The 15,989-nt window shown below is 37.2% G+C and overlaps 2 protein-coding genes across 3 annotated transcripts; both read left to right on the forward strand.

Moving 5' to 3' along the window:
• The first annotated feature begins 626 nt into the window (after positions 1-626).
• LOC114734537 (eukaryotic translation initiation factor 4G) lies at positions 627-9,207 on the forward strand. Of its 2 annotated transcripts, none has more exons than XM_028922152.1 (10): positions 627-842; positions 970-1,248; positions 1,504-1,595; positions 1,826-1,975; positions 2,156-2,229; positions 2,338-2,394; positions 2,565-3,920; positions 4,021-7,037; positions 8,289-8,483; positions 8,571-8,904. In XM_028922152.1, exons 2-10 carry the CDS (start codon positions 1,073-1,075, stop codon positions 8,902-8,904), a joined length of 5,451 nt encoding a protein of 1,816 aa, XP_028777985.1. In that variant the 5' UTR covers positions 627-842; positions 970-1,072. The 2 variants fall into 2 exon arrangements, with proteins under 2 accessions (XP_028777985.1, XP_028777983.1); XM_028922150.1 differs by having other exon boundaries at positions 628-842; positions 1,465-1,595; positions 8,571-9,207.
• Positions 9,208-12,099: 2,892 nt separating this feature from the next.
• LOC114734540 (salicylic acid-binding protein 2) lies at positions 12,100-15,376 on the forward strand. Its single transcript, XM_028922155.1, has 5 exons — positions 12,100-12,261; positions 12,353-12,411; positions 13,309-13,685; positions 14,432-14,563; positions 15,003-15,376. Exons 2-5 carry the CDS (start codon positions 12,405-12,407, stop codon positions 15,288-15,290), a joined length of 804 nt encoding a protein of 267 aa, XP_028777988.1. The 5' UTR covers positions 12,100-12,261; positions 12,353-12,404; the 3' UTR covers positions 15,291-15,376.
• Positions 15,377-15,989: the final 613 nt, after the last annotated feature.

Genomic DNA, 15,989 nt, shown 5'->3' on the forward strand with positions numbered 1-15,989 from the left:
TCTTTAGTTATGTGCAATCTGTATTAGATTATATGTAAAAATTTTCAAAGCTAAAGATATCTTTATATAACTAAAATTACAATCAATAGGATATATTCTTTACCAATTTCTTCTTTTTATTACATAGAGGGCAAATTAGCACACAACAATCCAATCTTATTTCTTAGATGTATCCAACATTTTAATCTTTCTAGTGAGTTAGTTTTATCCATAAAATTTTAAATACAGTGCAATCTCATTCTTTTTTTAGTTGAAATCATCGTTTCCTTTTTCATTTAAACATTGCAATTAAAAATTTTGATTCCTTTTATCAAATTATTAACAACTTTTATATAAAGTAACCATGCTATAATTACATTATAAAATTAAAAAGGGGTGAGATTTGCACAAAATTAAATAGCTCAAGACTAAATTGTAATACTAAAGAGACTAGCGCGGCGGGCATACTTTTACCAAAGACAGAATGTTGAAGAATTTGGGGGGGAAAAATGAAAGAGGATGAGAAGTAAATAAACCGGGCGAACAGGTCTCACTGAAAACGCCCGCTATTCGATTACTGGTGATCTCCCGAAAAACCTACCTCCTTTTGACCACTCTTATAAGCCCTTACAGTGTTCTGTTTTGTTACCTCATGTTCTCTTTCTCTCTCTAATTTCTCTCTCCTACGAAATCATCCTGCTTGCCTGTTTGGCTTCGTTTTCTCTTTCTTCCTCCCCCTCTCTTCTCTTTTTCTTTTTTTCTTTTTTCTTTTTCCTCCCTGCTCTTTTTATCTATCAGCCCCTTCGTCTTGCACTGCCATTACGACCCAATAAAACCCTAATCCACCACGCTTCACTGTGCAGGTGCTTCCTTCTACAACCCCCTTTCTGTTTCACTGTGTTTGTGTTTACGGGTTGATGGTAATTGATGTGTTTGAATTGTTGAAGGTTTGATTTTTACAATATTGTGGATCTGTTTGGTTGGTTGCAGGGAAATTTTGAGAGAGAGGAGTTTGTTTCTTTCTTTTCCTTTTCTTTTATTATTTTTTCCGGTTTTCTGATTGTGTCTGTTGAGCAAGTACGAATTGGGATATATGTCCGTCAATCAATCAAGGTCCGATAAGAGCGACAATCATTACCGTAAATCCGGGCGATCAGGGAGCTTCCATCAGCAGCGAGGTTCCTCAGGCACGTACGTTAAGGGCGGTGGCGGCGGGCCCGCGCCTTCTCCCGGGATCACTTCGGGTTCCTCACAGCCCTCTAATCGGAGGTAGGTTGGGGTCCGCGAGTTTTATTTTCTTGCATTTTTTGTTGGATTGTGTGAATGCGAGGGGCGTAATTTCTCTGTTTCTATGTAGAATTGTGTTTTCTTGACTGGGAGGATTGTGTCAGATTGGGAAACTGGAGTTCTGTGACTAGTGTTTTTCTATCGTCCTCAACCGGTGTACTCCTCTGTTTTATTAACTTTGCTTCTTGCTTGTCCTAGTTTTAAGAGGTCTAATAATCCACATGGTGGGCAATCTAGGGTAAACCCTCCCCCTGTGAATTCAGCCGAGTCTAATAGTGCTTCTACAGGCCGGACGATACCAAATGGCGCTCATTTACAACAATCACCTGGTATGCTTGATATTTTCTCTTCTTTTTTTTCTTTTTGTTTTGGTTATCTGTTTTAGGGGGTGGGGGACGTTGGTTTTGTTCTGCTTTGCATTTATTGTTTGATTATGTTATCCGGTGGAATTACGCGCATGAGTGCATGCCTCGGCCTTATTGTAATTTTATGTCAGCGAGTGTATGGTATATGATGATTGCGAATATTCTTTATGACCTTCATTCATGTGGTGTGGCAGGAGCCTCTGATGCGCCAGGTACAAATGCAGCTGCCAAGTCATCTGAAGCCTCATCTGTACAGAAGAGCTTCAGAGTTGTTCCAAAGGCTCCAGCTCCTCGACCTACCACCATAAATTCTGATACAGCAGCTCCTACAACCCCTACCAAGGGTATGTGACCGCGCATGCTTTGTACTCAGTACATGGACGAGCAAGAAATCCTCATACGCTCACATTGCATTTTTTTTTTTAAATTAGAATTTATTTACTTTTCTCACCTATGCCCTGTAAGACTGAACTGTTTGAATTTTCATGTCTATTTTTTTTTAATTATGATTATAATTTATGCAGCCCCTGGAGATTCATCCAAGCCATTTGCTTTTCAATTTGGGTCCATTAGCCCCGGTTTCATGAATGGGATTTCAGTATGTTTCTTATCGGTTATTTTTTATGTGCCTGAAGTATTTGTACACTGCCTTTTGCTTAGATTTTTCAGTCAGCATAATTGATTGTGTTCATTTTATGATAACTAGGTTCCTGCACGCACAAGCTCAGCTCCTCCAAATTTGGATGAGCAGAAAAGAGGCCAGGTAGGCAGGTTTATTCTTTATTCATGCAATCTCTTGTATTTTTGTGTCACAATATGGATTTATTGCCACTGCAGACTCCTTGAGTTTCAGAAGCTGAATCGTAAATGGTAGCTACATTTTGTCTTCTGTACGTTGGAAATAATAGTTTGTTGTCTGATCTTATTTTTCAGGCTCGTCATGATTCTTTTAGATCTGCACCTTCAGCGCCAACACCTCCACAACAGCTACCACCACGGAATGATGGTGGTGTTACTGACCAATGTAATGCTGGGGAAGCTCATTCAGTGAACAAGGTGAAAAAGGAGGAGCAGGCATCAGCTTTGCCCCCATCAAGCCAGGTGCAAAAGCCATCTGTTGCCATGACTGGGATTTCAACAGCAATGCCATATCATCACCAATCACAGGCACCTGTACAGTTTGGTGGTCCTAACCCACAGATTCTATCTCAGGGAATGTCAGCAGCATCTCTTCAGATGCCTATACCAATGCATTTACCTATGGGAAATGTTGCACAAGTACAACAACAGGTTTTTGTTCCAGGTCTTCAACCTCTGCCTATTCATCCACAGGGAATTATGCATCAAGGCCAAAACTTAAGTTTCAGTTCTCAAATGAGTCCTCAATTGCCCCATCAGTTAGGTAGCATGGGTGTTAACCTGAACCCACAATATCCCATGCAGCAAGGTGGAAAATTTGCTGGTCCCCGCAAAACTACCACTGTCAAGATTACTCATCCTGAGACACATGAAGAGCTGAGGCTGGATTTTGAGAAAAAGGAAGATTCACATTCAGATGGCACCTCATCAAGTGTCAGGTCTTATCCTAGTATTCCTTCTCAGCCTCAACCTGTTCAGTCATTTGCCACTTCTCATCCCTTAAACTATTATCCATCTAGCACTTACAGTAGCAGCTCTCTTTATTTTCCACCTACTTCTGTTCCTTTACCAAGCAGCCATATAACTCCTAATTCTCAGCAACCAAGATTTAATTATCCAGTCAATCCAGGCCCCCAAAATGCAGGTTTTAACAATCAATTATCTATTGGTTCCTTTCCTGTTAATAAAACTGGTGCTTCTGTTCATGGCCTCGGGGAAACACCAAATCTGGAACATTCTCGTGGCGTGCAGAAAGGGATTTCATCAACTATATCTGGACTAACTCATGCTGGCATCAAACCAAGTGGGACCTCTGGTGTTAAAGCAAGTGAATCTCCTAGCTCTTTAGGGGCATCTATTGATGTTGGCTTGACTCAGAAAGGGTCTGATAATTGTTCTGAGACATTGTTACATCAGTCTAAATCATCTAGCGATTCTTTTGCTGCAAGGTCATTGCCAAAACAACCTGCTGCAGGGCCTGCTGAGAAGCTGGCATCTACTCCCTTGATGCCTTCTCCAGCTTCTTTGAGTGACAATTCTGCCTCAGATTTGTCCAACAATGAAGGAAGAAGGAATGAATCTCTTAGCAGGTCAAACTCTATGAAAGATAATCAAAAGAAAACAGGGAGGAGAGGGGAATCTTCGCATCAGGTACTTGAATGCTTTAATAGTCAACTTGCTTTTTTATTTATTTTTAATCTTATCTTAATTTACATGAAGTGCCATATTCTCTTTTTGGTTATTCCCACAGGTTCCTGTGCTATCTCCTGCTGTGGTTAGTGTACCTTCTCAATCTGTTGATAGTGCTATGCCTGATCGTGAAATTTCTGATACTGTGGGAAATAAAACAAAGCCTTGTGCAGCAATAACCACTGAAGATATCTCTAGCACACCAGAGGCGTTATCAGTTACAGCTAACAGTGGTATTGTTCCTGATGCCAATGAAATGAACATTGACCCTTCTGCTGAAAATTTTGTTTGCATTCCAGCTGAAGGAGTTGGTGCTTCAGCTGTTGATGGCTTGGAAAATCATGAGCATGAGAAGCTAGAGGAATCATCACAGCAGGATAAACCGGAAAAGATGGATGTTTTTGAAATGGGTAATAAAAATGATGGATCTGAAGTATTTAAACAAAAAGGTGATGGTGATGGGATGAAATTTGAAGAAAGAAAACAAGGCGCAGCAAAGGAATTGCAAGATGTACAACAGAGACCGGAATTGCAGGATGAATCTACAGATTGTAGATCAGCATGTGAGATGACAAGCGATAGTTTAGGTGTGTCTACCGCAGATGATTTGGATTCTAGAGATATCTCTTTAAATAGAAATGATAGTACAGTTAGTAATGAATCTATTTCTGCATCTGATAACAAGGATTGTTCAGAGAATGCTGAGAGTGGCTCAGTTTCCCTTCCAACATCATTTAACAAGGATAGACCTATTTTGGAGCCAAACAAGGTGAAAACTATAGCCAAAGGAAAGAAGAAAAGAAAGGAGACCCTTCAGAAAGCAGATGCTGCTGGGTCAACTTCTGATCTTTATAATGCATACAAGAGACCTGAGGAAAAGAAAGAAGTTGTGAGTACAGAGAGCAAAGAAATTACTTCTCCGAGAAGGTTAAAGCAGTTGCCTAATGAGGCTGCTCAATCAGATGCTATTGCAACTGTGAAAGATGGACATGACAATGCTGAGCCTGATGACTGGGAGGATGCTGCTGACATGTCTTCCCCAAAATTAGAAGTTGTGGGTACAACTCAACAGGTCAGTGATGGGAGTGAACTTACAGCGAAAAAATACTCCAGAGATTTCCTTTTGAAATTTGAAGAGCAATATGTTGATCTTCCTGAGGGCTTTGAAATTACAGCAGACATTGCTGAGGCTCTGATGAATTCAAATGTTACTGGTTCTCATGTTGAACGTGACTCACATCTTAGTCCAGGAAGAATTATGGATAGGTCTGGTGGGATGTCTCGAATGGACCGACACGGGTCTGGGCGTTTTGAAGAAGACCGGTGGGGTAAAATCCCTGGACCTTTTAATTCAGGACGTGACATTCGTATGGATGGCTTTGGAGGTAATGCTGGATTTCGACCTGGTCAAGGAGGCAATTTTGGTGTTTTGAGGAACCCCCGTGCGCAGGCACCTCTGCAGTATGCTGGAGGAATCCTTTCTGGACCGATGCAGTCAATGGGAAATCAGGGAGTTACGCAAAAGAATAGCCCTGATGGTGAGAGGTGGCAACGAGCAACTAACTTCCAGCAGAGGGGTTTAATTCCGTCTCCTCAAACCCCACTTCAGGTGATGCACAAGGCTGAGAGAAAGTATGAGGTGGGTAAGGTGACAGATGAGGAACAAGCAAAGCAGAGGCAGTTGAAGGCCATTCTGAACAAGTTAACTCCTCAGAATTTTGATAGACTTTTTGAGCAGGTTAAAGCGGTGAATATTGACAATACTGACACGCTTAATGGTGTAATCTCTCAAATATTTGAGAAAGCTCTAATGGAGCCAACCTTCTGTGAAATGTATGCCAATTTCTGCCTACATCTAGCTGCTGTGTTGCCAGATTTTGGTGAAGACAATGAAAAGATAACTTTTAAGAGATTATTGTTAAACAAGTGCCAAGAGGAATTTGAGAGGGGTGAAAGAGAGCAAGAAGAAGCTAATAAGAATGATGAGGGTGAGGTCAAGCAGTCTGCTGAAGAGAGGGAAGAGAAACGAATTAAGGCAAGAAGGCGCATGTTAGGTAATATAAGATTGATTGGAGAATTATATAAGAAAAAAATGTTGACAGAGAGGATAATGCATGAGTGCATCAAGAAGTTACTGGGATCGTATGAGGACCCTGATGAGGAAGATATTGAGGCTTTGTGCAAGCTGATGAGTACTATTGGGGAGATAATTGATCATCCCAAAGCCAAGGAACACATGGATGCATATTTTGAAAGGATGATATTGTTATCAAAGAACATGAATTTATCTTCTCGAGTGAGATTCATGTTGAAGGATGCTATTGATTTGAGAAAGAATAGATGGCAACAGAAACGGAAAGTTGAGGGTCCGAAAAAGATTGAGGAGGTTCACAGGGATGCTGCCCAAGAGAGGCAGGCCCAAACTGGTAGGCTAGGACGCGGTCCAGGCAATGCTGCATCATCAAGAAGGATGCCTATGGATTTTAGTCCAAGAGGGTCGTCTATGTTTTCTCCTACTAACACCCCTATGGGGCTGCGTGCGCCACAGGTTCGCAGTGGTGGTTCTCAGGATGTTCGTCAAGACAATAGACTATCATATGAGGCTAGAAATTTGTCTGTTACTTTGCCTCAAAGACCTTTAGGTGATGATTCAATAACCTTGGGACCACAAGGTGGTCTTGCAAGAGGAATGTCCTTTAGAGGGCCAGCTGTGATTCCAAGTTCTGTTCCTGATTTGCACCCAGGTGCAGATTCTCGAAGAATGACATCTGTTCTGAATGGTCATGGCAATTCATCAGAGCGTACTCTGTATAGCAGTAGAGAAGATCAAATGACAAGACATGGACCAGATAGATTTGCTGGTCCAACTGCTCATGACCAATCAGCTGTTCAGGAGCGTAATATTAATTATGGTAATAGGGAGTCGAGAAATGCAGACCGGAGTCAAGAGAGACCAGTTGCAACTTTAACTCCTGGAGTTCAAGGATCTGCTGTCTCTGAGAATGTGTCGTTGGAGAAGGTTTTGCCAGCAGAACGATTGCAGGACATGTCCATGGCGGCAATTAAAGAATACTACAGGTATTGTTTTCTTTCATCTAGCCTGTTCTATCTTTCGTTGCCATTGTATGCCTTTCCTCGCTCTGCTGTATGCTGGCTTGGTGCAACGTTTTCCCCATTTTTCTTTATTTCTTGGATTTTAACGAGGGCATGTTATTCCCCTATGAGAGAAGGTTTTGAGCACTCTCTCTCAGCGTTTTCTCGGTGACAAGGAATTGCCCTCATTCTGTGTCATTGTATTTGTTGGATTCATAAACCTTATCTTGAATTACTTATCCTTATCAATTATCAGACTTCATCTTATTGCAAGGGCAGATAGATATTGTGCAGGTATGGTTATGACGTTTAATGGGAAAAATGGTTCTTAGTTAAGTTGAATTGTAACTTATTGTGAACAAAATGCGTGTTTAATGTGGAGCCATAGCTATTTGATTTGTTACGTCTGCTGCCACAAGCAGATGACTTGCACATGTTACGTAATACTTTGCATTGACTCTGTTTAAAATGTTCATATTGATATAAAACTGCCAGTAATGTGTTCTGGTTAAGGGAACGAGGACCTGATGCAGATGCCACAGTTTATGAGGCATCTTCCATTTCAGCGGATGCCTGGCTCATGAAATCCAGCATTTTATACTTCATGTTGCTATTTTGAACTATATCATTATGTTTGCTACGCATTGATGTTTCAATCTGCAATGGTGCATACCATGGAACAAAGAACCTGCTAAAAGTATTCTCCCTTCCATTGAAATTATGGTTGCAAACGCTGTTTAAATAACTATATAGTTAATTTTAATATTGAATAGTAAGCAATTTGTCTGTGCCACAATTTATTGTTGATATCTGGATGCTAACTTGTCAGTCGTGTGCTTCGTACTGTCTGTACTCTGTACTGGTTTTAGTTGCTTAGTCGGGACTGCTCTACTTTCATTTTTCTTAAGAAGGTTGCAGAAATTACTGCTGCTTATGATTTTCCAACTAGTGTAATGTCATTTATATGTGAGTTACAATGTTTGTAGTGAACAAAAGGGACAAAATACAGGCACAAACTTCTAACGAACACCACTGCTTTTTGGTGGTTTTTTAATTGTGTTGTTATGTGATTTGAGTTCAATGTTACGCTCTCAGCTTTTATTACCTTTTTTTTTTTTTTGAGTGTGTTGAACAACATATACGGTTCTCCTAGTCCGTTAATGTTGTAGTGATCAAGTTGTTTTCCATCCATTGAGTTTGTTACATGTCTTTCTGACTGAAAGCTATGATTTCCAGTGCTAGAGATGTAAAAGAAGTTGCGCAGTGTGTCAAAGATTTAAAGTCTCCCAGCTATCATCCTTCGATGATTTCTTTATGGGTCACGGACTCCTTTGAGAGAAAGGACACGGAAAGAGATCTTTTGGCCAAATTACTAGTGAGCCTTACAAAGTCTCAGGATGGCACCTTGAGTCAGGCTCAGCTTATCCAAGGGTGGGAATTAGTTCAAAGTCTTCTGGTTATCAAAGAAAAATGGTTATTGCATATAATCTCACCATGTCATTATTTTTCCCTTTCTAGATTCGAATCTGTTCTAAGTGATCTGGAAGATGCCGTTAATGATGCCCCGAGAGCCCCTGAATTTCTAGGCCGAATTTTTGCCAGAGTTGTGATGGAAAACGTTGTCTCTTTGAAAGAGATCGGCCAACTACTATCACGTGAAGGCGGAGAGGAGCAAGGCCAGCTCTTAGAAATTCAACTCGCAGCCGATGTTCTTGGAAGCACATTGGAAGCAATAAAAGTGGAGAAGGGAGACGCTGTCTTGAGTGAGATTCGGTCAAACTCTAACTTGAGGCTGGAGACTTTCCGGCCACCCCATCCCATTATATCAAGGAAGTTGGAAAGTTTTATTTAGGGTATAGTGATTGTCATTGTATCTTTTGTTGTAGGCTAGAGTTTTTTTCTTCTTTTCTTTGGGGGGATTATTTTGTGCTAGTACTACTAGGGTGTTAATTTGCAGTAATTATTTTCTTTATGGGGTGGTTGGGTAGCCATAATTAATACATACTGATCTTTCCATTGTCTTAATTTGTAACACCGTCCAATATCATGACTATTATGAAAGGTTTAATTGGGCATCTCAAATCCGAGGCTGCTGAATTCTCTTGCCTGCCTCATGGAGAGGTTTTAATTGTTATTATTGCCTTGTATGATTTAATCTGCCCATGAAAAATGGTGTGCCAGGAAATTGATATTCCCTAATCATCAATTGCTATGCAAGTGGAATATGGTTCATTCAAGTTCATCCTGGTGAATGTGATATTGTAATTCAGGTGTGTTGTTGGGCTTTAGAGGGTCTTTAATACGAAGAAGTAGTTGGAGGTTGAATTTTATCGTAAATATAAAATTTCAATTTATTTTGTCTTTTATTTTCTCAAAATATTCATATTAATTTTAAGGGATTTTATTAAAGACTAATTCTGATGATCAAATGCATGAGATTAAAGGTGATAATTTAGGAAAACTAATTCACGATTGTGACAAATAAATAATTATTTTCAAATTTGTTATTTAGTTTTTATATTAAAGATTGGAGATGGATATGGTATATATAAACAAAGCTGATTACTACAGTGAGTATGCCATCATAAATTTGGCACGTCACTCAACTTTTTAATCTTTTGTGCTATTTCCCTTGCGAAGGATATATCCGTTTTTCATTTCATTTTTGACAAGAGGACACAGAAACTATTACAATTGATGCGGGCAAGCTATATATCCATTTCCCATTAGAAAAACGCAAAAGTTGATATTTTTTTTTACTTTGTTTAATTACTTCTTATCTACTTAATTATTTATTTAATATTTTGGTCCAACCTTTTTTTGTGTGGCTAATTTACATTAAGGAAAAGTTGTGATGGAGCTAGTTTAATTAAAGTTTTAATTGACTGTGAGATCTTGAAAGTATAAAAATCCCATTTGAAATTCTACTTTAATCTGTAACTAGATTGTTGATGTTGATCTCATGTTTCATATTATCTGAGAAGGCTTGAAAGTGAACGTACATATTAGCATCAACGATGAATTTCAGAATACCTATCATCATTATTATAAGAATGAATCAGAGGGGGAGTTTGGCAACCCCATAATAATTTAAAAGAAGTCTTTTTATTCAATTTGGATAAAGTTTTTCTCACATATTTATTTTGTATATCATAAGATTACTTCTAAAAAGCTAGTCCAAATACTTCTTAACACCCTGCTTGCCACCACGATTAAAAGTACGTTTCATGTAAGTTGAGAAAAAAACTCTTCTGACATATTTATCTCGTATTTTGTAAATTAAAATTAAAAAGTTTTTCCGATTAGGCCTAAATCCCATTCCCGTATCAATGTTTTCAAGGTAAAACACATCAGGGATGAGCGAGGATTTCACCAAGGATGATACATTTTGGCTCAATCAATCTGGAAACTTCTATAGAAACGTTAACCCTTAAAAGTGGCCGACTTGACCCCAAAAGTATATTAAATAATAATATTCTTTTTATTCCTTTACCAACACAATTAGCTGTTCAGCTGTCTCAACAGCCATTGTATTATCTTAAATTAAGTCAACCGGATATATTTGAGTTAAGGTGCATGAGTGCATCTAGTACTTTGAAATATTTTTTCAGGTATATTTAGTACCATGAAGTATTTTGTGTGCATTTAACACCATGAAATTTTTTTTTAAAGTGCATCTAGCATCTAAAGTATTTTTTGGTATATCTAGTATCTCAAAATATTTTTTTGAATATGTTCAACATCGAAAAAATATTTTTTGGTGCATCCAGCACCAAAATTAAAAAAATACTAATGATGCTGGATGCACAAAATAATATTTTTTTGGTGGCTAGAAACATTCAAAGTATTTCTTCACAAAAAGGCCAAACAGAAAAAAAAAAAATCCTATACTAATTTTCAATTTGAACCTAATCCTTATGAGTCTCCCTCTCAAGTGCATGCACTAAGTCAAGAACCTTCTAATGATGGATGCACTCTAACCCCTTTTTTTTGCCATGTAAAAGGAATGTTAAATAAATAAATAATGGTTAACATTAATCAAACACCTTGAAAATTCAGTTACATTCAATGTTTTAAAATATTTTGTGGTTTATCTAGCATTCTCAATTATTTTTTCAAGTATGTCTAACTTTCTAAAATATTTTACAGTGCATTCAATACTTTGAAATAATTTTTCCGGCATGTCTAGAACCTTAAAAAATAAAAAAAATTACTTTAGGGTACTTATTATACATTCTTCTAACGGATTTTTTTGAGGTGTTAATGACGGGATTAAAATTACTCTGAAAAAAATTACTTCTTAAAGGCATAATTGCTCCAAAAAAAAAGTAATATTTTAAGGGCAAAATTATAGTACAAAATATTTAGGGTGTTGAATTCACAAAAAAAGTGATTGATGAATCACAAAATATTCTAAAATACGAAATGCACTTAGAAAGATACTTCAAAGTGCTACTTTTAGTAAATCAAGCACAAATTGTTTTAATATCGTATTAATGATGAGCATCGCACTTAAAATCAAATTGACCCAAAAAAATCGATAACTCAATATTTAACCAGTTCGGGCAAATTGCTAATCTGATGGAAATCTAACTCGTTTTAGGCTTGTTTAGAGTTGCTTATATTAAATGTTCACAAGTATATTTATATAAATTAAGACAGAACTCTCAATACTTACTTTGTATTTTATACTATTAAAAAATAAGGAGAATTACAATCAAGTTCTACAGAAGAGAAATAATTACTAAAAGATCTTAATAACAACTTGAGTAGCCTGTATCCTGTAATGATAAGTCCTGCAGCGGAGAATAATAACCTCTAAGATTTATTTTGTAATTTTTTTCCTTTTTGACTATAATTCTCTCCAAAAAGAATGCCATTCCATGTAAGCACATAATTGGGTTGCTCCAGGTAACCAGTTAGGCTAGACAGATCAAAATGTCCACATGGGTAAAACTAAAAAATGTTGACAACCCTTAAAAATACTTTTTGAAAATATTTTTAGAGAGGAGAGTCTCTGATTCAGACAATAATCAAATGCTGGCTTCTTCCTTAGGCCCCCGGTTTCGGATACGAACCTCTCCAGGCTCATAGGCCTTCGCGTCGAACTTCGCTGCTGTTCGTGACCTCGTCTCATCGCCCTTCCTGTCGCTCTCCTCAGTCTGTCATGACTCACCGTCGTTGTTCGCTGCTAGCCTAATATATTCTGGTAAGTTCTGCGATTTGGCCGTTTAGGATTCTTTTTTTTCTTGGGGCGGGGTTTTTAATCGGTCTCATTCGAATTGATTTCTTTGCTGTAGGAAGCTATACTTTTACTTACGTGGGTTGCTCCGTTCAAGGAAGAACTTGCTGATGGAAGGTAAAACTTTGAATTTCTCCTCAGTCTCTAGACTCAATCTGTTTGTTTGTTTGTTTTCTTTCGTAGCAATCTCAATCAGTTGAGGCATAGTTGATACCCATTTAAGCCCCTTCAAAATATCAGACTCAGAGAGTCCATTTTTCTGAATTTTACCGTTGATCATTGTCGAACTATTACTCTTGGTTTGGTATGAGGAAAAAGCTTAACTATTTTTGAAGGCAAAGATGCACATGTTGATGGAATCTTTTGTCTATGATTATTTTAAAAATCTAATTTTCTAATTCTTCAGAGTTGCAGAGAAAGAACCTCAGTCAGAAAATTACATATTGAGCTTTAAAAAAATTATAGTCTTTCTTATTTAAATATTACCTTTTTTTCATAGTCAGCTATACATATTTTTAATTGAATTTTAATTATTACTGGTCTGGTTCCCATTTGATCATGATCTGACTCACTGTTTCCAACGATTTATTGACTGATCCTCCTTGCAGTAACTTGATGATGAGTGTGGATATAAAGCTTGTGTATTAACAGCCAACGTTAAGTCAACGAGATATATTTTCTCAGATTACGTTTAACCAAAATAAATAAATAAATAAACCACAACTTGTATTAACATCAACATGAACATTATATTAATAATGGATATGAACCACAAACAATGAGAATCAAGTCAAAGGTTTATTAACAATTTGTCTCATACAATCTATTCTTCTTTTCTAATATAAACCCATTTCGGATCTCTCCACTTTCTGATAATGCACCACCAAAAGATCTATCAAAGAAAGAGACAAAAGGGTAGGACTGAGGATCAAGCAATGGAAAGGAAGAATAACTCTCTGCTGATTCTTCCTCTTCTTCTTCTTGTTCTTCTCACAAGTTTGCCTTCTTTCTCAGCGTCTGGTGATTATGGAAAGAAGACGAAGCACTTTGTATTAATCCATGGAGCAAGTCACGGTGCGTGGTGCTGGTACAAGGTGGCCACTCTGTTGAGATCAAAGGGTCATAATGTGACAACGCTTGACTTGGGGGCTTCTGGAATAAACCCCAAGCAAGTGAATCAGATACGTTCCATTTCTGATTACTATGAGCCATTGATGGTCTTCATGGAGTCGGTTCCGGCAAAGGAGAAAGTGATCCTGGTCGGACATAGTTTAGGAGGGGTGTCTACTTCTGTTGCCATGGAGAAGTTTCCTCATAAAATATCAGTTGCAGTTTTTGCTACCGCTTATGTTCTTAGCCAAAACCTCTCCTATCCTGCTGTTCTCTCTGAGGTAATTCTTAGTATCATAACTAAAAAGTTGACCCACCTCGTCCTCTAATTGGGCTGGAATTTTGATTGAATCAGTAATTGAACGAACCAGTGCAACTCAGTTAACTCGGCTGGTTGGTGTTAATTGACCACTCTGGTTTTGAGTACCTTGCTTAACATAACTACATCTTAATCCTCTGTATTGCATAAGGCTACCTTGACTTATTTCTATAAAGCATGACGTTTTGCTATATATGATGGTTTGTCTGTTGGTGCTGTTGTTTGATTCTAATTCCTTGCTATTGCTGTCCCTTCTTTTATTAAGTTCATATTACTGCATACATTTAATCAATTTCCTTATGATTAAAAAATACCATGCATCTAGTTTTATCTGAAACAAATTGAACTAATCCACGGATTTGAATGTGCTGAACATGTGTGCTAAAAAGAATGTGAAATATGCATAGGCTATCATTTATACGTCATATGCAAATTGTATTGTTTTGTGAGTCATATATAGTATGACTTATGTATTGTACAAGATTATTTTTCATCTCTGTCCAAAAGAAAATTGGATTGTGGATTTTGAATGGGCATGTATGAGGATGTGAAGTACTCCTTCGGTCCTAAATATAAGACCCTTATACTAGTGTGTATAAGGGTCTTATATTTAGGATCGGAGGAGTATTATAATTGTACCATATTTTATTGAAAATATTTTGGTTTATGAATTTTGCATCGATTAAAAGAATAATTATATTGTTGCAGCTGAGCAGAAGAAACATTTCATTGATGGACACGCAATTTTTCTTTGAAGATGGGCCCACTAACCCTCCCACTGCAAGACTTGTTGGGCCCAAATTCATGGCAACCCGTATGTATCAATTATCCTCACCAGAGGTAATCTCTCTCTCTCTCTCTCTCCCTCCAAAGTTAGAGATTGACCAGAACATTTGATCAGATTTGATAGAATTATAATTAATATGATCTCCGATTCTTAATATCAAATCAGTTGGTAATTAGAGATCTTATATGAAGAATCAAAAGTAGTAGTATGACATTTAAAATAAGAAAATGATGATATATAAGCTTATATAATACATTATCTGCATCATCAAACAAGTCCTAAACTCATAATTAATTTTGTTAGCAATTATATGGTCATGTGTTTTATCAAACAAACAAAATATAAAAATTATATGATCATGTCTAGAGCATATCAAATGGACCATTAGAAATGGACATAGTTAATCTCTCCTTTGTTAATAACAACACATGGTATTATTCCAAGGACAAAGCATTTTTGTGTAAGTGAAATTAATCAATGCCCAAATGATAGGATTTGACACTTGCATTGTCACTGGTGAGGCCTGTGCCAATCTATAATGATGCTGAATTATTGAGGAAGGAAACAGCTGTCACAAGTAGCAGAAATGGAAGAGTACCAAAAATATTTATCAAATGTGAGAATGACGACTTGATCACAGAGGACCTCCAAAATTGGATGATTCAGAGATCTCTTCCATTTGATGATGTCAAAGTGATTGAAGGCTCAGATCATATGCCTATGTTTTCTCAACCACTCAAGCTAACCTCTCACCTTCTGCAGATTGCCAACATGTATTAGTTGGATTCAAAAACTCAGCACATTATAATGATATTATGAGTATTTGAAGGTCTATTTTATTGATTTTATCTGAAATTTACCCAGAACTTTGTCATGGAGTACATCTGCTTGCTTTTAATGGCATCATAATAAGATTGATTGCAGGGGAGTTCTTGACATTTCCTGCAACGACTTGTGGAAAATCATGCTGAATTACTGTTTTAAGGATAACAAAACTAGAAGAAAAATTGTATGGTATTGTAGGGCTTATTGCAAATTACAAGGACCAAATTTAAGGGATACTAGAAAGGACCTTCAATGCTAGTATTTTAACCTTTTCAAGTCTTGACATTTTTTCATGAAAGTCTTAAGAGAGTTTATTTCTTATGTGAAAAATTGATTTTCAATTAAACAAGGGAAGTTAACACAATTTAATTTTGCAAAGCATTCAAAAACAGTTTTTATTACTCTAGTTAGTATTCTACTTAATGCGTTAACCTCATAGCCTTATCGAAAACGTGATTTCATTCTTCAATGTTTAGCCTCGGCAAAACTTTGGTTCTCCCAGCTCCAGCATCAACTGAACAGCTTTAGCATTTTTTTCAATCAAAAAACTGTTTTAGCATTACTAAAACTTAAAAAACAAAATAGAAAAATATATTCAAATGCCTTCATACTTAATACATTAGAAATTATGGATTTAGAGTCATGTTTTGGAAA

The sequence above is a fragment of the Neltuma alba genome, unplaced genomic scaffold, assembly GCF_004799145.2.
Source record: "Neltuma alba isolate B1F8T4 unplaced genomic scaffold, ASM479914v2 tig00013108_pilon, whole genome shotgun sequence".
NCBI classification, from domain to species: domain Eukaryota; kingdom Viridiplantae; phylum Streptophyta; class Magnoliopsida; order Fabales; family Fabaceae; genus Neltuma; species Neltuma alba.